Source organism: Esox lucius, chromosome 21 (assembly GCF_011004845.1).
Source record: "Esox lucius isolate fEsoLuc1 chromosome 21, fEsoLuc1.pri, whole genome shotgun sequence".
NCBI classification, from domain to species: domain Eukaryota; kingdom Metazoa; phylum Chordata; class Actinopteri; order Esociformes; family Esocidae; genus Esox; species Esox lucius.
The window spans coordinates 28,234,769-28,256,734 of record NC_047589.1 but is presented as its reverse complement, the minus strand read 5'-3'; the positions used below and the strand labels follow the sequence as shown (position 1 = coordinate 28,256,734).

The following is a 21,966-nucleotide window of genomic DNA, read 5'->3' as shown; positions in this document are numbered from 1 at the left end:
TACCTGGGTCATGCTGAAGTAGGAGGGGCTAGCGTCCCCATTGGCTCTCAGGCTGGTCTCCAGGGCGATTTTCTTGCGCTGCAAGGTGTCCATCAAATCCCGGAGTTCCGAGGCAGAGCGCATCCCTCTGGCGCTGCCTGCCCCTCCCACGACGCCATGACTGCAGTCGCTGCTGAACTTCAGATAGTCTTGGGGAGGGGAGGAGAGGGAGCAGGCGACACAGGAGGGGAGAAAGAAAAAAAGAAGTCATTTAAACAGTGCAACTCTTCCTTCAACACTATGAAAAGGGGAGGAAAACCAGGCTTTACATCAGCCCTCCCTGAGTGTCTCATGGTCACAGGTGTGTGGGGTAGGTTTAGGTCACAGGTGTATGGGGTAGGTTTAGGTCACAGGTGTGTGGGGTAGGTTTTATGATTCAGAGAATAACTCTGTGGACGTGGTCAGTGTGAACCTTCCCCATGTCTGGTCGCGGTCAAGGAGTTAGAAAGTGAAATGGCGGTGGCACCTGCATCAGTCTATTCCTGGCCGAGCTACGGTTGGCAGAACACCCATAACCCAAACAACAGAGAGCTGCCAGCCAAGGGCCTGATACAATGGCCAAAACACACACACACACACCTATTCTCGGATCCAAAACTAACACACGGCGGTTTATGTCTCTAAAAGTAACAGACCAAGAGACTTCCTTATTTTGGAATTCAGAGGATATAAAAAACCTCTCAGTGGTCAGGAATTTGCTCCTAGAGTATGTAAGAGAGGGGGCTCTGAGTGTGAAAGGTTCAACGTTAGCCTTGTAAGGAGGCGGAGAAATGGGGCAGAAAGTAGATATCCCGAGGTCTGGAGACGCCGTAAGACACACACACGCACACACACACGCACACACACACGCACACACACACACACGGACACACACACGGACACACACACACACGGACACACACACTGCTAGGTTTCATACATATACGGGTTTGCCCTGCCAAATGTCTTGCTCATATCAGCTCCTTCACATAGTACAGTTATGTTTAACTATCAGCTCTGTGTGTGTGAGATAGTACGACCATACCCACAGATGTATGTTCGTGTATCTACATTCCTGCTGTCTAGCTACAGAGACCATGCTGATATATGACACACACACACACACACTAAACATAACTGTACTGTGAGAAGGAGCTGATATGAGACATTTGCCAGGGCAAACCCGTACATATATGAAACCTAGCAGTGTGTGTGTGTGTGTGTGTGTGTGTGAGATAGTACGACGATACCCACAGATGTATGTTCGTGTATCTACATTCCTGCTGTCTAGCTACAGAGACCATGCTGATATACGACACACACAGAAAGGCACTCACACACACAAACTGTGTTCGGAGATCAATCACCGCTAAGACAGCCATTACCAGATGCGAGAAGCATTCCCCCTGCCAAGTCTCCAGCACAGTGTCTAAGGTGTGTGCGTCGGGGGGGGGGGGGGGCAGAAAATCACAGAAGACATGAGCGTGATCACCGCCAGGTCAGAGGTCGTGTGCGTGATGGCGCGTGTTACCTGTGCTGTAGGTCAGGGGGGAGACGGGGTTCTTCTGAGGGAGCATGCCCTTCATACGACTGGCCTCTTCTGGGTGGTTGAAGCGGAAGAAGTAGGACTTACCCAGACACAGAGAGTAACCTGGAGACAACACACACCAACACACACAGTCAGAGTTGCTCCATTGGGTTTTCTCTGACCATTAATAGGATCACCCATTCAAGCATTGAATAAGGCATTGGGGTCCTTCATAACCCCATGTAACACGTGTATACACACACACACACACACACACACACCGGTCCTCCACAGCTGTCCAAATAGCTAACAGAGAGAGAGAGAAACTCCTAACTGACTGGAGGTCAGACAAATAAAGCCATATTGACCATCTCTCCATAAACCTCTAGCTAGCCTCTTGGACCAGGCTTTTCCAGGAGGTATGGCCATCTGAAGGTGTGGCCTTGAGAGACTAACCTCAGACTGACCATTCCACACAATCCAGATGAAACACTCAGACCCGTACCTCTGTTTTAAACCATTCTGACGCTGGTGGCTTTCGTTTAGATCTGAGTGCAGTGGTCCTGGCCAAAGAGCCTCAATACGGGGAAAACTGCTTCAAAACCATATAACTGTTCCATCTATCTGTCTGCGTCTGACAGGAACCCACAGGAGAAAACCAAACCAGAGAAAGAAGACAACAGAGGGAGAGGAGTGAGAAAAACACAGCATGAAGAAAATTCTAGACTCTCGCTTTCAAAGCCCATAGTTAGGAGGGGGGTTAGTAGAGATGATGTGATGCCTTCAGAGGACTCCATGTCTGACTGTATATGTAATGTGTGGTTTTAGCATGTTGCTGACGTGCAGTGTGTGTGTGTGTGAGTAATGTCTGTGTGTGTGTTTGTGTGTGAGTAATGTCTGTGTGTGTGTGTGTGTGTGTGTGTGTGTGTGTGTGTGTGTGTCTGGTCCTCCTACTCAGCTGTGCAAAGAAACATTTCTGACACGCTTGGCTCTTCCTGAAAAATTGCAGGTGACGTGTGTGTGTGTGTGTGTGTGTGTGTGTGAATGCACACATTTTCAGCTGAGGGTACTTTTCTGGCTTCGCTGTAGTATTTCCACTAGATGATAAGCCAAGGAAAGACTAAACTCAGAGCGTCTTGTAGCAGAGTATGACTGCACACACCAACCACAGGAAATAATGGTCAGGACAGAAATGCTTTTAACCCCTCTGAATTGAGAATGCTTTCACACATCACTGTTTAGTCTACACAGCTGGACGAGGCTCCGAACAATAAACACTCATCCTACAGGACAGAATACATGCTGTGACTACGTGGCACATCTCTTTACACACACACACACAAACACACTTAGCAAAGAGCACAACCTTCATTCCCAAGACCAAGGTACTCATAGATGTGAGTCAATGTGTGTTTGTTTATGGTGTCTGTGTGTATATGTGTGTATGGTTTCTGTGTGTGTTTACGTGTGTGTATGGTATCTGTGTGTGTGGTGTCTGTGTGTATGTGTGTGTGTGGTGTCTGTGTGTATATGTGTGTGTTTATGTGTGTGCGTGGTGTCTGTGTGTATATGTGTGTGTCTGTGGTGTCTGTGGTGTGTATGGCCTGGCTGTCATGAATAAGGTATGGTTATAATGTTGTGTGAACCTGTACCATGACGTGTGTGTGTGTGTGCGCCTGCGTGTGTGTATGTGTATGAATACTCTAACAGTCTCTGTCTAATAACTCACAGTACCATATGGTATTCAGCGGGGCAGCAAACAGACTGAAAAGAGGAGAAACTCAAAGACAGAACATGTGTTTTACAACAGACTTTGATTCTGAAACGCAACAATCTACGTCACACGACGGATTTATTTAACACGCCACTCTCTGATTTTCTCCCAACTCTCTCTGTAAACAACAAATAACACTTCCCAAAACACTCAAACAATCTTGCATTCATATAGCCGATCACATGGATGCCAGTAAACACGTCTCCCACCAATTTATTCCCGCCGATCAATATTTCTGACACCCAATCACAGTGTAATAGGAGGCCAACCTGTCTGTATGCAGTGTTTGCCACCGTCCAATAGAATTGGTCCTCTGCTTCTCTTAGCCTGCATGGAGGCTGTATACAGTGTGTGTTTAGGTGTTACAAATATAACAAAACTATCTTCCAATCTGGATAAAGCATGGGGCAATATTATCCATGACAAGATGAGTTCGTTTTCTGCTTCTATATTGATGAGTACATCATGGTACAGACAAAACTGCCCAGGTCAAGGTGGGCACCACTCAAGATGGGCACCACTCAAGATGGGCACCACTCAAGGTGGGCACCACTCAAGGTGGGCACCACTCAAAGTGGGCACCACTCAAGGTGGGCACCACTCAAGGTGGGCACCACTCAAGGTGGGCACCACTCAAGATGGGCATCCCAGGTCAGGCTGGTCCCAAGGGAACACACAAGCCGGTACAAATAAATCTCTGACAGATGTAATTCGTAAGAGAAGGCACATCATTAAAAAAGCATTACCCTAATCTTAGCAGCAGTACTGTTTTAGTTAACCTTAACAGTTCCCTGACACCCCTTACCCACTCCTGGTGGTTCCAAGTTCAAACCCATGGAGGAGTGTGTTGACATTAATCCTAACTTTCACCCCAGTGCTCTGACACCTAGTCCCGAACCCAGTGATTCTCAACCCTGCTCCTGGAGGCCCCCCTCCCCTGCATGTTTTAGATCTCTCCCTGCTCTGTCACACCTGATTCAAATGCCCAGCTCATTATCAAGTCCTTCATGAGCTACATCAGGTATGTCAGGGTAAGGAGAGATCTAAAAGACGCAACGTATCACACGAATTCGACTGTCACAGATGTCCATTTGCTATGTTACGTCTTCCCATAAGACCAGGTTGCACAGAACTACAATAACTAAGGTAGGACGAGAGAAGCGGTCGTATTAACGTCTCATTTTCAACAGCAACAAAGCGCGTGTCCGTGTGTAGCTTTTTCCTGTGATGGGAGACGACTGCCTCCCTAAAATGTCCTTTATAAAACTAATAAAGTACTGTGGTAAATCCTGCCCCCCCCCCCCCCCCCCCAACCAACCCAAATCCCGGAAAAAAAAAGCTAAATATTTCCTTTAGTTCCAGATGCTTTCTACGGACGTAGGCTTTTTTTTTTTTTATTGTGTCGTTTAATCACGTCGTTGTCTTCTTTGGGCACAGGCCTTAAAACCCCTAGAGCAATACCATGCTTTACAAAGGTAACTGATACGTGCCATGCTGCTTTGTTGACGTCGAGGTAAGAACCTTTTCATGTTTTCTGGCGACCGACTCAATAATGTTAATTTCCCAGTACAAAGGTAGGCTAGATATAAACTCTAGGAAGTTAGATATAAACTCTAGGAAAGATATGTTTCAAAACCATGCTTTCGAAAGAAATTAAAGCAAATAGCTTCGTTTAGCCTTCTCCCTTTCATTTAACATTTTGACTAATTAAAAACAGCTGACAAAAAATATAAAGAGTAGTCCTAGACGATCATAAAAATGGACTAAACAGTTTCATAAAAGTCACAAACAGCAAGAAACTATATATAAAAAGTACAATGTTACTTTGGGAACAAATCACAGGCAAAGCGCTGGCACGCGCGCGCACACCAGATTCCTTGAAGTCAGTGAACATAGACATTAGGCTACCTTCAGGCTGCTTACCTTTTTAAGGAGTCTCATCCAGCAAAACACCAGAGGAGTTGTCCTTTTTTCTTTATATCTGACCTAATTATCATGACAATTGTTATAACGTAACCCCTCGCTTTCTCCCCCTTCTACTCCAGAAATGACTCCGGACTTCGGGGGTCCACGGATTTCCATCCAGATGGGGTAGAGGTAGGGAGCGCACCAACTCCGTTCCAAATGAGGGGTTGACGCGTTTCTGACGCACATAGCATGGGGTCTAAAAAAATGTAATCCCCCCCTAAGAAGGTTTACGAGCTTCGAGTGGGTAAAAAGGGGATGGTTCTAATCTTCAAATGCGACTGTATTTTACTAACACGCATTTCAGTTAAGCTAAAATAATGACTGAACCCCTTTTCGCTGTTGGTAGGATCACAGCGGTTTAAAAGCCAGAGGTATGCAGTACCCGCCCCTTACCCTTTTTTTTTCTTCGTCTACCTACTCTTTTCTGTGGAAACACCTGGAGAGGAATGTGAAACCCAGGCCCTCAGAACTGAGGGGGAATGCAACTACTCAAAAGCAAATGGATGTTATTTGCTTCAAGTTTTAGCTTGGCTCTTTAAACGGATCAACCTTTATCTGATGCATAGGAGAACCTCTTTAGAAAACGACTCTGTAAAAAGGGGGAGAGTGAAGGGAGAAAGAGGGTGGAGCGCTTGGGTGTGAAAGTAGGAGCTTTGGAAAGGAGAGAACCATGACGAGAACTGGAAGAGAGACTAAATTAGATGGGGATGAGAGATATGGGAACAAATAAATATATTTTTACTTGCTCGTGGCAATTGTTTAAGTATTTTAGATACTGTATATTCTCCTACCTTCACATCTTCATTTTGTGTGTGTCTGTATCTGTGTGTGTGTGTGTGTGTGTGTGTGTGTGTGTGTGTGTGTGTGTGTGTGTGTGTGTGTGTGTGTGTGTGTGTGTGTGTGTGTGTGTGTGTTTACGTCTGCAGCCTTAGGGATTATCCTTTGAAGGATGTTTCCATTTCACGCTCTTTCTTTCCCTCTCTAAAAACCCACAAGGTTCTCTTCTCTCTTCCTTTCTCCTTGTCCCCTCTTCTCTGTCCTTACCATGAACTCTCTCTCTCTCTCTCGTTCTGCCCTTTTTGTTTTTTCTTTTCATCCCGTTCTTCTGCTACAACCCTATTAGACAATACCTTGGCCTCCGTTCAGTAAACAAACCAAGATGTGGTCAATATTTGAGTGTGCCTGACAGTGTTAAAACAAACAGGTCTGTCAGTAACTCACAGCAGCCAGACCAACACCAAGAGTGTGAAGGAGGTGTGATAAACAGAGATTAATGAGGAGAGCTGGATGCAGGAAAAGTCAGAAAATGTGGAAATGGAGCAATTATTTTGCATTTTCATTTACTATTCTGATAAAATTCGGTGGGCTTGTAAAGGTCTAAAAGCGAAGTAGTAAATGTTGTAATGAGAAAAATCTAAAATGGATGGAGAGAGTGAAGGAGTGGAAGGGAAAAGGGGATTATGTTCTGTCAGTAATTGGAATTTGTGAGTCATGGCAAACAGTTTATCAGAGCTATCAGTTCCAAACCGAGAATAATTTGGCTAGGCTAAAGGCCAATCCACACACGCTGAACCCAGGCGATAAACCCAAATGATTCAATGAAAGACGTATGTACGGGAATGTAAAACCTGACATAATTTACTCACTTACTCTTTCTGTCTTTCACTAACACATACACATACACACACACACACACACACACACACACACACACACACACAAATGGAACAAAAGCAGCCACTGTACCCTGGAACTGCACGATACACAAATGACCACTAAGTGGCGTCAGAGTTCCAGTCTTGTGTCAATGTTCCTCTGTTTAAAGTCACTGAAGAATTTACACCTTCACATTTCGATAACTTAAAAATGAAACCTTAGAAGAATTACTTTGGATTTTGCTTTTCTTTAAATTGTTTTTGTATACTTTTCTAGAACTGTACTTCTAGCATCAAATCATTATGATAATATGGAGTACGGTGGGTTGTGTTGTCTTTGAAAATAAATCAAATGTAGCTCCCGTTTGCCTTTCCAATGCAGGGAGACAACCACGCACAACGTTTCCCCTGCGTCTCACCTTGAGTGAGGGGGACAGGTGAGGTCACAGGCACTCCGTCCAGGGAGCAGGGGTTCCCACAGGGGTCAAGGATGACGACCCCTGACCTGTTGGTGATGATACAGTGTTCCGCCTCAATGCCCGCACCCTCGATGGCGATATCCTGGGGTACCAGCGCATCCTCACGCCCGATACGGGTCACTCCTGGAAGGGGACAATGTTAGGTTCTTCTGGGTCGATATCAGTTTTTTGCATTTCTAGGCTAGAGGTGTTCAGTGTGTGGTCTGCTGAGCTGGGCTTGCATAGGGTCCTTCCATTTCACCTCAACGTGCCACGACACCTGCCACCTCGGGTTGTTCTGTAATTGTTTCTGTGGCCGGTCGCTTGTGTTGGAAATTGTCACCGGTCTGCACCGTATGGGTCTGACAGACCGTCGGTGGAGGTGGCCAAACTGTTAGCATTAGCACGTTGTTCTGTTATGTTTCAACCAAATAATTTTTAAGGAATAACTTCCGTACCTGCTACTAATTACAGAATTGATGTCAGGACAGTCTCAGATGGTGGGTGTCTGTCCTATTGCCTGTGCTTTTTGAGTTGGAATGACCGTGGTGTTTAAGTCAGGTTATCAGTCAGTCTGTGTGTGTGGATCCACGTATTTCTGCTCCCATTTACACTCTGTTGTGACATGAGAACATGCTGTCTGTCTTGAATACAGATGAAGCAGAAACACCTGAGGTGTCAGCTACTTAAAGGGCTATGCATATAGCACATGTATGCCAATAAACACTAGAATACTGTGAATGTTGACTGTGTACATACTGTACGTGTGTGTGTGTGTGTGTGTGTGTGTGTGTGTGTGTGTGTGTGTGTGTGTGTGTGTCGTTTCATGTGAAGGAAGTCTGCTTGGCTCCCTGTTATGATTCTATTGTGACCCGATTTCCTCCTGGAGTATCATATTCCCCCTCTGTCTCTCTCTCTCTGTCTCTCTGACACTGTCTTTTTGTCTCACCCATTCTTCCCCTCCACATCTGCCGTAGCAGTCACCATGGTTACAAGGTAATCAGCGTATAGGTGGACAGATAGAAAATGGGCGTGGCATGTGCCGGGCATGTGAAGTGCATGCATGGGCGTGTCACCTTCTTTAAGGGGCAGTAGGGTTACCGCCACACTGAGCCTCCCACTTCCCAGGCTGACCAGATGTGGCGAGGCTGTCTGGACCTTCAGGCTTTTCCCTGTGTTCACCAGGTCCAGAGAAGACTGTTGAGAACCACAGACACGTGTTATTCTGCTCCAATACAGCTTTTAATTCCACGTATTATTTCAACTTTAACCGTGTGCTGGGGTTTTATTTCTGTTTTCCTCAACGACAGGAGTTTTGGCTCTGAAATACCTAGCGAGTGAACTTTCCTGCGACTTGTTTTTGAAAATGAAGGCTGCTGGTCAAACCATGAAGGCCTCAGTGTGCCAGCTATTCCACCAGCGGTCCGTTCTTAGGGTTCTGTTGAGTCAGGTGTGTCTGTGTGTGTGTGTGTGTGTGTGTGTGAACTGTGGTCACCTGTGGCTCGTCCGGGCTCATCTGGTCTGACTCTGGCTGCAACCGTTTCTCCTGGTTCTGCGGGAGAGAGAGAGGGGGTCAGGCAGAGTGAAACAGCACTGGGATCAGGACGGCATACGGGAGAGACACCCGCATCGTCTCGCCAAAAGCTGTAAGCCTAGGAACTTTTGGTATGAGGGATCCTCAAAGCCAACTGATTGCACCCTTAGAACAGACACAGAACACACACACACACACACACACACAAGCCCTCTCTAAAACGTACAGCTGCCACATGTTAGAGTCCATGTGAAAGTGTTCCAGAGGGGAAAAACTCCCTTCAACAGGGCACATGCCGACACACACACACACACACACACACAGACTGCAGTGGGAGGAGGGCAAGAATGTTCCATTCCATGTGATTTCCCACGAGTGTAGGGGTGTTTTGCATGCCAGCAGTTGGACCCACACACTAGTACACACACACACACACACACACACACACACACACACACTAGTACACACACCACAGTGGCATGAACGTGACTGACAACCAGTGGTGAGACCCACCCCCAAGGAACCAAGTTCACCACAGAAGACAACCAGAACACGGCAGTTTGGCAGATTGTCTGGTGCTGCGAATCAAAGCACCGGTGTCTGCGTTTCTGCGATGCGCTGTGCTAGAGAAACAGCTCATGGTATATCGACAATTTACCACATACTCTTGTGCCTTACTGCTAAATAATAAACCAGGCGGTTTGGATCCTGATTGGCTGATAGCGGTGGTGTATGACACGGTATACCACAGGATGACATCACCTTCTGCTGCTCTAATGCGTTGGTAACCAGTTTATGTAATTGTCATAAGGCATCCGAGGGGTTTGTGATATATTGCCAATATGCCACATTTAAGCACAGCTCTTAGCTGTGGTAAATCGACCATAAGCCACACCCCCAGGGGCTTAATATCTTAAGTATAGGCTATCAGTATGCACATTCACGTCGTTATAATTGGATGAGTCAGGGCGTTTGTAAAATAGCCAAGTCTAGCCAGTGTGTACATTTCCTCATATTGTGTCTACCCTGTTTTAATTGGCCTGGGATGTATCCAACTTGTGGGTGATCGCCAATCGGAAGGGACGCAGCCATGCGATCATAGATCCATAACAGGACAAGGCTTTGATGGCACAGCCCCCCCCCCCCCCCGTCTCATTTCACATTTTTAACATGATCCTAAATGCCAGCTAGGTTTCTAATAGCCCCTGTATTTATTTGGGAGGGCAAATTGTGATGTGCTCTTGTGTTTTTAGATTTGCTGGGTCCGGTGATGGATGTTGGAGATGTCGTTCGCAAACAGCGGCTCTTCTTGAACATCTCTTTTGGGTAGATTGTTTGGGAACTGAATTATGAATGTAAAAAAACAACAACAATGACAGGTAGTGTCATGGCATTCCACTCTAGGAGTGCGGTTGTGCATGTTTTACACAGCTCTGTTTTAACAACTGACTGTTCAATAATTTGGGCTAATAAAGGCCAATGACTCAAAATCTGAGCATTACAGTGTGGAAAAGTAAAGTAAAAAGCGTGAGAAATTGTTAGGAAGGCGAGCACTTTGCGCAAGGGGGAAGAATTGACAGATATGCAAACAAACAGTAAGAGCGCCTGAAGGACAGAGAGGAAGTGTGTGTGTGTGTGTGTGGAGTTTCTGGGTGGGTTGGCCTTGGCGACTGCTCTAAATATGTTTACCCCTAACACACACACATACATAGACACACACAGACTAGCGTAACTCCACAGCAGAGATGATTGGAGTCTTGTTAAAACCCCATCAACCGCACCTCCTCCCCTCTTTCCTCTCCCTTCCCTTCCCTCCCTCTCTTCCTCCAGCTCCTCCTTATCCCTCTCTTCCTCCAGCTCCTCCTTATCCCTCTCTCATTCACCTCCATCTTATTTATTTTTGTGTCATTCTCGTCTTCTCTTCCTCTCCTCGTCGTTTTTTCCAGAGGAAACACAAATCACTAGCCACCCCAGAGAACTTCCTCTAATTCAGAACTTACTTCCTCTGTCTGAGCTCACATCCTTTATGGCTCGAACTCCTCCATTGCCCGAGTACAGACGCTGTCTGCGTCAAACACACACACGTTGGTATCCTTTCGCCCACAACCGAAGTCTCAAATCTGCTGTTTTCTTTGTCACAACAATTCACCTTCCCACAATCCACCACAAGAAATCACACAAACACATTCTACTGAACACATTAAGGGAAACGGGAACTACCTTAACGCTAAATTCTCAGAAATCACAATCGCACACGCACAAACACAGGATCACTAACAACGGATGAACGGGATGTGGAGTTCAGACGCATTTTAGACGGTCCGACGTGGACGGAGGTCAACAGTGTGTGATGTTGAAGGAGAGAAGAATCTAAAGGTGTGCTCCTCCTAACGACGGGGGCAGTGTGAGGATCCCACGCCTCCATGTTCTCCTCCACCCCCCACACCTCCTGCTGCCTCGCTCCCCCATCCCCTCTACATCCCCCCCCAACTCACCCCCATCTGACAGGCGCCCAGGTGAGGGGGCGAGTCAGGGCAGGTGCTTGGACACCTTAGTGGAGGCCTCTGGTATGACGCTCTAAAACACGAGACACGGAACTCCTGGATGTGCTGCAGATCAAGACGAAACTTGACGATTCCAGCAGCCAGTCCGCTGACCATCCCCCCCCCGGGTTGTCCTTGTCCATCTGGTCATGCTTCTGACCTGGATTAGGTTGAATAGACTCTGGGCTCAGCCCACATGCATTTATACATTTTTACAACTTGTATACCTAACATGTTCACCTGGCACAGCCAGAAGAGGACTGGTCACCCCTCCGAGCCTGGTTCCACTCTAGGCTTTATTTCAAAATGTTGGTCCTTCTTAGGGAGTTTTTCTTAGCACCCGTGCTTTAACACTGTTGCTTGCTCCTTGATGTTTCAGGCTGGGTGATTTGTAAAAACTGCTAATGTAAAAAGGGGCATAATTTATAAATCCATTTGATTGATTGCTTGAACTTCCCTAGCGGACACGTTTTTGGACTGTGTGTATGTTTTGCTAACATGGTGGGGACTGAAAACCCCTACAAGAGTAGCTAAACAAGGAGAATTAGACTTTTTCGCTGGTCCCCTCAAGGAAAACGCTCTCTGAATTTACTGTTTGAGTCACGGTTTAGGGCACAGGTTTGGTTGTTAGGTTTAGGGTTATGTTAGGTTTAGGGTTATGTTAGGTTTAGGGTTATGTTAGGGGTTGGTATGTTAGGGGTTAGGGGAAATGTGATTTAAAATATTAGCTTTAGTCAAGGTCAAGACTTTTTGTTGGGAATTGAATGTTCGTGTCTCTCCGTATCAAGCTGCCATCCCAGGGCTCTGGGTTTGATTCCCAGAATGTACAACCGCGTAGGCATTCATTACCGCGAATTTGCCCTGGAGTGTTGATGTAAATAATGACACCACTGAGGTTTGTGGTCTTTGTAATGTCAACATGACTTGCTGGCTTAAAGTAGGTGAACTGTGTGTGTACGTGTGTGTGTGTTCAGTCTGTGTGCTGTTATGAAGGGGCCGGGCCGTGCCGCTGATAAAGAAGCTCAGAAAACATCTCTCGGGTATCTAACAGATTTATGTGTTTTCATAACAGAGCCCTGATGCCTGAGGAAGAAATAACAGCGGACGTGTTTAAACGGCTCGACAGACAGAGCCTCAAAAGCGGAACAAGAGCTCTGGCTCAAGTGCAGCTTCAAGACCAACATAGGTGCCGTTTCCACTGGTGAAGGGAGACAGGGAATGAAGCAGAAAGGAATGGGCGGACCGGGTGTTGACTGGAATTACAGGAGAGAAGGTGATACAGAGAGGAAAAGGAGGATCAGAGGTAGTCTGAGAGAGGGATGTGAGGAAAACATGAGAAATGTTGTGACAGGATGAAATGAAGAGTAGAACTGAGCTTAAAGAGAATCCGTCTGTGTGAATATTGCCTTCACTTCTTCATAAGTTCCCTCTGTCCTCCATCTCTCTGTTCTCTGTCTTTGTCCTCTATGTCTCTGTCCTCCATGTCTTTGTTCATCTGTCTCTGTCCTCCATGTCTCTGTTCATCTGTCTCTGTTCTCCATGTCTCTGTCAATCAATCAAATGTATTTATAAAGCCCTTTTTACAACAGCAGTTGTCACGAAGTGCTTTTACAGAAACACCCGGCCTTAAACCCCAAGGAGCAAACAACAGTAGTGTTGAATAGGAAAAACTCCCTAAGAAGGCCGAATTTTAGGAAGAAACCAAGAGAGGACCCAGGCTCAGAGGGGTGATCAGTCCTCTTCTGGCTGTGCCGGGTGAGATATTAAGAGTCCAATTGGAATAATTAATAAATGCATGTGGGCTGAATCCAGATTCTATTTAAATTTAGACTTGGTCAGAAGTATGACCAGATGGACAAGGACAGGGACAGCAACGGGCCCCCCAAACCAGGTACTCCGCAGGTGTGGACCAGGACCTCATGTCCTCATAAAGTTTAAAACGTCAGGACACTGGGAAAATTCAGAAAATGCATTCCTCATATCAACAAGGATTTATAGTGGAGAAGGAGAACTTAGTGGGGAAGGAGAACTAACCCAAACCCCCAGCACAATAGTATAGCAGCGTAAGACCTTGGGACTGAGACATGAACTGCTGTGCCAAGCTGAAAGTTGGTCAGAAGATCTGTGTGAAGTGTTTTGAAAAAGTGACCTAAGTGTTGAGAAATGGGTCTTGGGGGAGGCCCCAGACACCCACCAACCGCAACCCCCCTGAATGAGGGCCGAGTATTGCCAGCAGAGTACAGCCCAATTGCACAAGTGCGCAACAGAGAGACAACAACTGTATTTCCCTCTTCTCCATCCCTCTCTTTCTTCCCAGATGTGGAGATATATTTAGGGAAGCCTTCAGCTGTTTTACAGATGGGTCACTGGAGATCAAAGGTGTGTGTGAGTGTGTGTGTCTCTGTTTGTGTGAACGAGCCTGTGCCTGCTGGCATCCGTGTGCCGTTTTGGAGTCGTCAACTTTGATTAGAAACCATGTACCTGAGCAGCGGGTTGTGGACAGGGCGTGGTGAATCTGCGTAAGTTTCCGAGGCGTGTGTGTGTGTGTGTGGTGTGGTCTCTGCGTATGGAATAAAAAACATGAAACCCATTATGCATGCTCGCTGAATCTCCTTCTCTCCTCTCTCTCTTCTCCTCTTTCTTTAACATGTTTTTTTTCTGGGCCAGTCCCTCCCTACATTCCATCGGAGGCCTCCTCCCACCCAACAAAACTCTTATTGTCCCTGCTTTCTGCCTTGTCCCCTGAGTGACACATACACCTTTGTTTTTCAATCCTTGTGGGGACCAGAGACAATATTCTGCCTTTTTCCTGTCTGATAGACCTAACACTAACCTAACCCTGAACTTCACATCCAGTTGCCTGAAATGAGCCCTAACGGGGACTGGCTTAAAAATCTTGTGGAGACCGAATTGTCACATTTTACTCTGTGGGGCCCCACAGTGTAGGAGCACACAGAGAAACACACTTATACACTTACTCACACACACTTATACATTTACTGACACACACTTATACACCTACACACACTTATACACTTATTCACACACACTTAAACATTTACTCACACACACTTAAACATTTACTTACACACACTTATACACTTACTCACACACACTTAGACATTTACTCACACGCACACTTACAGAAAGGTACTAAGGGGCAAACCCTTCCCTTCAGCCCCCACTAGTCCCACCTAATCTTTCCAGCTAGTCAACATCTTAGATCAATCAGTAACGTCCGATGGAAAGGAGGGAGTTCTGCAGAGCGAACACAGCAAACACTTACTTGGGCGGAAGTGACCTTTCAACACAAACCCGCTTCTGTCTCTGGATTCATCCTCCGCTTGGCCTTTTCCAGCCCTCCAGCTCAGTTGCAATCTTTTTCTGGTCATTGTACCACACTGCCCTGGTCACTGTACCACACTGCCCTGGTCACTGTACCACACTGCCCTGGTTATTGTACCACACTGCCCTGGTTATTGTACCACACTGCCCTGGTTATTGTACCACACTGCCCTGGTCATTGTACCACACTGCCCTGGTCACTGTACCACACTGCCCTGGTTATTGTACCACACTGCCCTGGTCATTGTACCACACTGCCCTGGTCACTGTACCACACTGCCCTGGTCACTGTACCACACTGCCCTGGTCACTGTACCACACTGCCCTGGTCACTGTACCACACTGCCCTGGTCACTGTCCCACACTGCCCTGGTCACTGTACCCACAATGCCCTGGTCATTGCACCACACTGCCCTGGTCATTGTACCACACTGCCCTGGTCATTGTACCACACTGCCCTGGTCATTGTACCACACTGCCCTGGTCACTGTACCACACTGCCCTGGTCACTGTACCACACTGCCCTGGTCACTGTACCACACTGCCCTGGTCACTGTATCACACTGCCCTGGTCATTGCACCACACTGCCCTGGTCATTGTACCCACACTGCCCTGGTTATTGTACCCGCACTGCACTGGTCATTGTACCCGCACTGCCCTGGTCATTGTACCCACACTGCCCTGGTCATTGTACCCACACTGCCCTGGTTATTGTACCCACACTGCCCTGGTTATTGTACCCACACTGCCCTGATATACAGTAATGCCTGGAAATAATTGGACACTTACACAAGTTGCTATTTTGGCTGTTTACCAAAATATATTAAAGTTACAGTTAAACAATTAATATGGACTGAAAGTGCCATCTCTCTGCTTTAATTTGAGGGTATTCACATCCAGGTGTGGCATTCGCATTTGGAAGCTGTTGCTGTGAACCCACAACATGCAGTCAAAGGTGCTCTCAAGATAGCAGTAACATTAGGAGTGGCCAAAGCAACAGTTTGGTACATTCTGAGAAAAAAACATAGCAGTGGTGAGCTCTGCATCACAAAAAGGCCTGGACATCCACAGAAAAGACAACAGTGGTGAATGATCGTTGGATTCTTTCCATGGTAAAGAAAAACTCCTTCACAACATTCAGCCAAGTGAAGAACACTCTCCAGGAGGTAGGCATATCATTATCCAAGTCTACCATAAAGAGAAGACTTCATGAGAGCAAATACAGAGGGTTCACCACAAGGTGCAAACCATTCATAAGCCTCAAGAATAGAAAGGCTAGATTAGACAGCCAAAAAACATCTTAAAAAGCCAGCCCAGTTCTGGAAGAGCATTCTTTGGAAAGATGAAACTAAGATCAACCTGTACCATAATCCGAAGCATACCACATCATCTGTAAAACACGGAGGACGCAGTGTGATGGCGTGGGCATGCATGGCTTCCAATGGCACAGGGTCACTAGTGTTTATTGATGATGTGACAGATGACATTAGCAGCCGGATGAATTCTGAAATATATAGGGATATATTGTCTTCTCAGATTCAGCAAAGTTGATTGGACAGTGCTTCACTTTACAGATGGACAATGACCCAAAACATACTGCGAAAGTAAGAGTTTTTTAAGGCAAAGAAGTGGAATATTTTGCAATGGCCGAGTCAATCACCTGATCTCAACCCGATCGAGCATGCATTTCACTTGCTGAAGACAGAACTTAAGGCAGAAAGACCCATGAACAAACAACAACTGAAGGCAGCTGCTGTAAAGACCTGGCAAAGCATCACAAAGGAGGAAATCCAGCGTTTGGTGATGTCCATGCGTTTCAGACTTCAAGCAGTCATTGCCTGCAAAGGATTCTTGACAAAGTATTAAAAATGAACATTTTATTAATGATTGTGCTAATTTGTCCAATTATATTTGAGCCCCGGAAATAAGTGGACTGTGTGTGAAAATGGTTGCAATTCCTCAAAGTTTCATACAATATTTTTGTTCAACCCCTTGAAGGTGTGTGTTAGTGTGTTAGTGTGTTAGTGTGTTAGTGTGTTAGTGTGTTAGTGTGTTAGTGTGTGTGTGTGTGTGTGTGTGTGTGTGTGTGTGTGTGTGTGTGTGTGTGTGTGTGTGTGTGTGTGTGTGTGTGCACAGGACGGGAGCACAAGTTTAACTATTCTAGTGGGGACCAAAAGTCCCTGGGAGGATAGTAAAACCTCTGACCTTTTACCGGTCATCGTGAAAGAACGGCCTATTTTCCTCTGCTAGACCTTATATTTAAGACAAGCTGATCTTTGTAGTTGAATCTGTTTTTGAAATTCAACACTTGACAGAAGGACCAGAGAATGGTGAACAGTCAAGGCTAGGTGTTTAAAAATGCACTTGAATTACGATTATTTAACCCTGAGTGAGTCTACTATTCTTAATGTGTCATTTGTAGAATACTTATTAAACAACTATATTTTAGCTACTCTTCACATTGTATAAACATTTGTATCATTTTCTTTACACTTTCACATAATAGAATATCTTATGTACATCAATCACAAAATCACAAATTAAACCAATTTCAATCACATTTTGTAGCACAACTAAATATCTCAAAGGGGTGAGTTCTAATGAAATCCACTGTTTAGTGAAGAACAGTTGGTTAATATGTCCTAGCCCACAGAACACTTCCTAAAACACACACACCAGATTGTTTTAATTGTGACAATGCAGGCAGACCCTCAAACAACTTAGAAAGGAAATATGATTCCAAAGACGACAGATGAAGGAATGGCTGGTGTTTGGACAGCTGAAAGTGGCTAAACGGCGGTTAATATCTCTTGTGAAGGAATGCGTTCGTTAAGGTGGGATTACCTACAGTTTATAACAACTTGCAGAGGATTAGCTGGTGTTATGGCTTGCTGGAGGACAGGAATCAGACCCAAACTACACTGCTCCTGGGTCAGCTGACAAACGGTTTAAAAGTCTCTGATAGGGTCTCTAGCAAAAGTCAGAAGAGTTAACGAGAGGAAGAGCTGAGGAGAGGTATATGCTACAAATAGAGGGAGAGGGAGCGGGGGTCAAGGTTCATTCTGCGGGGGGGGTTGGGGCAAAGGCCAAATGAACGACACACACCCCGTCCTTCATAGAGAGACTTAATAAACACTCTACAGCATTAAAGGTGATGGCTGTTTTCAGGCATGATTAATGTAGTCTACATCTCTTTGTGATGTGGATCTAATCCTTAATATATGTCTTGACACTGAAACTCCTCTGGTACTGAAGTAAAAACAGACCTGTGAGATAGGACTCTGCAGTATCTCACATCTTTGTTATGCCGTTGTTCCTCGACGGTTCTCTGAGACCTACCTTAAAATGTTCTCAACCGCCTAATAAACAAATGTGATGTGTAGAACCAGAATAACCATGTCTGTGACCCCGTTCCGAGATTAATCTGGCACCACCAATTATTTGAGAATATCACATCCACTTTTGAGGACATCACATCCACTTTCTTCACCTTCCGTGTGGAGACACGCCCAGACGTCCCTCAGTCTATGCTGTTCTGATGGATCGTCTCATTACATAGAGAATGTGCTTCCGGCCTTTCTGTGTGCATCAGACACATTCTATGCTCACTCCTGATTGTATAATAGATAAGGCTGGGTCAGAGAGTAGCCTATGTGGTTCTGGGTATATGGCTCACGTTGGTTATAGGTTTTTGAGGAATATTTCAGATGTTCTGTGTCCTGGACCTGGTCGTGTTATTGTACACTCAGCTCTTTGAATGTCCCAGTTGCCTGTTGAGAGACAGACGTACCTTCCCATCTGCCCGTGTCATCGGAATACCTAGGAACCGAGGAGGCGTGGCCTATATGCGTGCAGTACGATATACAGATGTTGGATAATTCACGTGACCCTATTATGTGCACCGCCTGGTAGACACAACATTTATTTTGCATGTGCCGGCTTGCCCGGCACAATTTTGGCATGCAGCCCGCGCCGCAATATATAGTGTTACTGTTAAATTGAACACAAAATACACTGATCAGTTTAACAGTAAAAAAAAATATAATAATTTGCAAATAACATATGAAGCTATAGACTAAGACGTTATTTGGTTGCTATAGCTTCCCACATATATGTATATGCCACTGAGGACATAAACATTTAATAGAATAAACGAACTAGTCTAGGACTATACATACTTCTAGTATTAGCCTACATAACATAAACAAACGCACTAGGCTAATGCGGTGTTAACTATAAACCGAAATACTAATTGCAGGTTAAAAATAACAGAAAGTTTTACCATGTTGGAAACGGGGCTGAGAAGCTCAGTCATGACGAGAGGATTCCCAAACTGTTTTAAATCCAAGTTGTCCTTCTGCTGTCACTTTGCATCTCTCCTAGACCAAATATTAAGGACACACAAGCACATTCCACAGCTGGACCGAGAAGTTCTACGGCAAATTGGGTTCTCCAGGGGAGACTTAATGCGCCCTCCCCTCACACACAAACACAGACACGCACACGCTGGCCGGTCTACGCCAGTGGCGACGTGTAGCAAACAAGAATGCGCAACAGCTGGAGTCGAACCTGGGAAGAATCGGGACAGGACGTGGTGTGTGTGTGTGTGTTTGTAATAATGGGCAGGTTTAAATAGAAACCTCTGCTTTACCTAATGTCCTTCTGAGAGAGAGACGTGGAGAGACAATAAAGTGGCTTTAATTTGTGTCCTTAGACTAAGCTAAACCAGAGCCAACGTACATTATACTCATTTAGCTTTAATCAAATATATAAGATATATGTACATTTCCCCTGAGCAGCGTTGCTCGTTGACCGAGACGTTTAGCTAATTAAGCCTACTTCGGGAATTTAACTAGCCTTTTTGAAGGGGGAAATAAAGTATTTTGAAAATAAGCTTGTATTCACACATTCTAACTCGTTGTACCATGATTAGATTAGAGACCCTAGCCTACAAATCCAAATTGGGCTATTCTGATTAAGGATCCATCCATTATCCTTGACTGAAGAAAATTGCGTGTAGCACTCTCTTCTAGGGATTGCATGCCCCAAGCCAGACGAAAGTTAAACAGCTATCACCACCTGTAAATTCAAAACGGAAAATGCCAATGCGACGTTGCATAGGAAAGTGCGGACCGCACGACAATTTCTGGGTGCGTCCATAGCCTTTCATTAGTTGAGTTGCGCACGCACCCCTGACCCGGCATGGACTATCTGACCTGGTGAAAATTCAACGAAAACAGGAAAGTCCAGCGCGTGTCTAGCCCTGTCCCACCCTATCCCTCTTCACCGGATGACCTGAAAGACCTCGGCATGCATGCATGTCTGCATTTATAACCAAGCCCTTCAAATAAATGTCCAATCCTGTTTGGGATGCTTTTATTTTTGGCAAAGAAGGACAACAATCCTACACCAACTACTTACAGCAAGTGTTAGGTTATTCTCCACAAACTACTTGTTCAAACTACTTGTCAACGAACCAAGACATTACAATTCCATTCCTGTTACTGTAGCTAGTGGAATGTTTTCTACCTGCAGCATAAGTGAAAATATATACCTTCATAAAGTTACGTAATACTCCATTCTCTGGTAGGTGTAGTCAGTCAGTGTTGAGGTCGAGTCCTCCATGAACTTTCAAAATGACATCGTCACAGCCAAACACAGCCGCTGTTGGTTTGGGGTGACAAGACCGCTATGAAATGTACAGCATTCCACTATGAATTCTGCAATTCCCAAGTGATTCTGTGGAGGGAAATGTAGGTGGGCACTGCACTGGGCCTGTGTGTTTCCATGGGCCTATATGTTTCTATGAAACACGTTTATACAGACAAATTCCTTGTTTTGGTTAGGAAACAATTAGGCTAAAGTTGCACTGTAGCCTGAGACCCACTGTCAATCAAAGAGGAAACTAATGAGAAATACTATTTAGCTCTGCATCAATCCCGGATCAGCTTACCTTCTCCTAAATCACAAGTTTAACCTTTAAAGGGGCCATAAAATGGACAGCAGATTGGTGTCTAGGGCAGGGTTTCCCAACCGGAAACCCCAGACATTTCACATATTTAGCGTGGCCAAGCACTGGCACACCTGATTTAATTAGTAAAGTACTTGGTAATATTGGACTAACTGATATGGGAAAAGCTTGGTGGTCTCGGAGGTGTTGGGAAACCGGGGTCTAGGGCAACAGCCTGAATAAAGGGGCGGATTGAATAGGCACTAGCTGGTTTGGTGTGATCCCATGCCGTATTTAACCCTACTCCTCTTTGCGGCTCCCTCTTCCATTCTCTCTCTCTTAGCGCAGAATCACCTTTTACACTTCTCATGAGTTAGACAAAACACAAACATGTCATCCCTGGCCCTGAGATTCATAACCTACCACCAAGTCACCAACAGCAGAGGGCTTTTGTACCCATTGGAACGAGGGTCCATTGGGGGTTGTAAAGCCCAAACTGTCCTAGAGACCTGGGTACCCAACTGGGATAATCAGAACCAAGGAGCAGGAGAGAGAGGAAACGAGAGAATGTGAGAGTGGAAGAGAGAGGAGAAAACCAAACAAACAAATGACAGCGTTGGTCCCTCTACATCCATTTGACCCACTCCCACAGGCCCACTGTGGTATGTATAATGACTCTGTAATTACTGTTCTTGTGTGTGTGTGTGTGTGTGTGTGTGTGTGTATGTTGCGTGTGTACGTTGTGAGGGAGTGCGTTAAATATTGGGTGTTACTGCTTGACCAATCAGTGACCTGAACGAGAGCGTCAACACGGTGGCTTGGCCTGAGAGACTCTCCACCTAAGCCGCTGAGAAGGAGGCAAGGAAAGAGAGGAAAGGAAGGAGAGGGGAGGAGACAGAGGGGGGTACCTAACTGAAAAGAAGGAACACCTCCAGAGATCCATGCTGTTTAGAGGACATCACAGCAGTCCTGAGCCCATCTTTCTCTTCCTCTCACACAGACACACCTGGTCCCCACAACACTGGCCTCATCCCAATCCTCTCTCCGTGTCATCCCCATTCCGTCCCAACCTCGCCCGGGACTCCGTATCTCCTCTCTTTCTCCTTTCCCTGTTCCTCCATCTCATCCTCCCTCCAGAAGGACAACAGGAATGTGCGGTTGGTGATTTTCCGTGTGTCATTATGATAATCAG

The 21,966-nt window shown here is 45.8% G+C and overlaps 1 protein-coding gene and 1 long non-coding RNA gene across 6 annotated transcripts in view; one reads left to right on the top strand and one right to left on the bottom strand.

Annotated features, from left to right (window-relative positions):
- phldb2b (pleckstrin homology-like domain, family B, member 2b) overlaps nucleotides 1–19,407 on the bottom strand; it is a 40,378-nt gene extending 20,971 nt beyond the window's left edge. For 2 of the 5 annotated variants that reach the window (XM_010885929.5, XM_010885928.5), the window contains exons 1-6: nucleotides 19,107–19,406; nucleotides 8,897–8,953; nucleotides 8,478–8,598; nucleotides 7,363–7,545; nucleotides 1,550–1,669; nucleotides 4–188 (exon numbers count right to left, since the gene is read on the bottom strand). In XM_010885929.5, coding sequence (XP_010884231.2) covers nucleotides 4–188; nucleotides 1,550–1,669; nucleotides 7,363–7,545; nucleotides 8,478–8,598; nucleotides 8,897–8,953; nucleotides 19,107–19,139 — 699 coding nt within the window. In that variant the 5' untranslated portion in view covers nucleotides 19,140–19,406. Of the gene's footprint in view, nucleotides 1–3; nucleotides 189–1,549; nucleotides 1,670–2,051; nucleotides 2,155–5,243; nucleotides 5,448–7,362; nucleotides 7,546–8,477; nucleotides 8,599–8,896; nucleotides 8,954–19,106 lie in introns of those variants that run through there. The other 3 variants (XM_010885927.5, XM_010885930.5, XM_010885931.5) reach the window with 3 other exon arrangements.
- On the top strand, nucleotides 4,730–7,411 carry LOC109614876. Its single transcript, XR_002195847.2, has 3 exons — nucleotides 4,730–4,833; nucleotides 5,366–5,417; nucleotides 7,326–7,411. It is a non-coding gene; the product is annotated as an uncharacterized LOC109614876 (long non-coding RNA).
- Nucleotides 19,408–21,966: the final 2,559 nt, after the last annotated feature.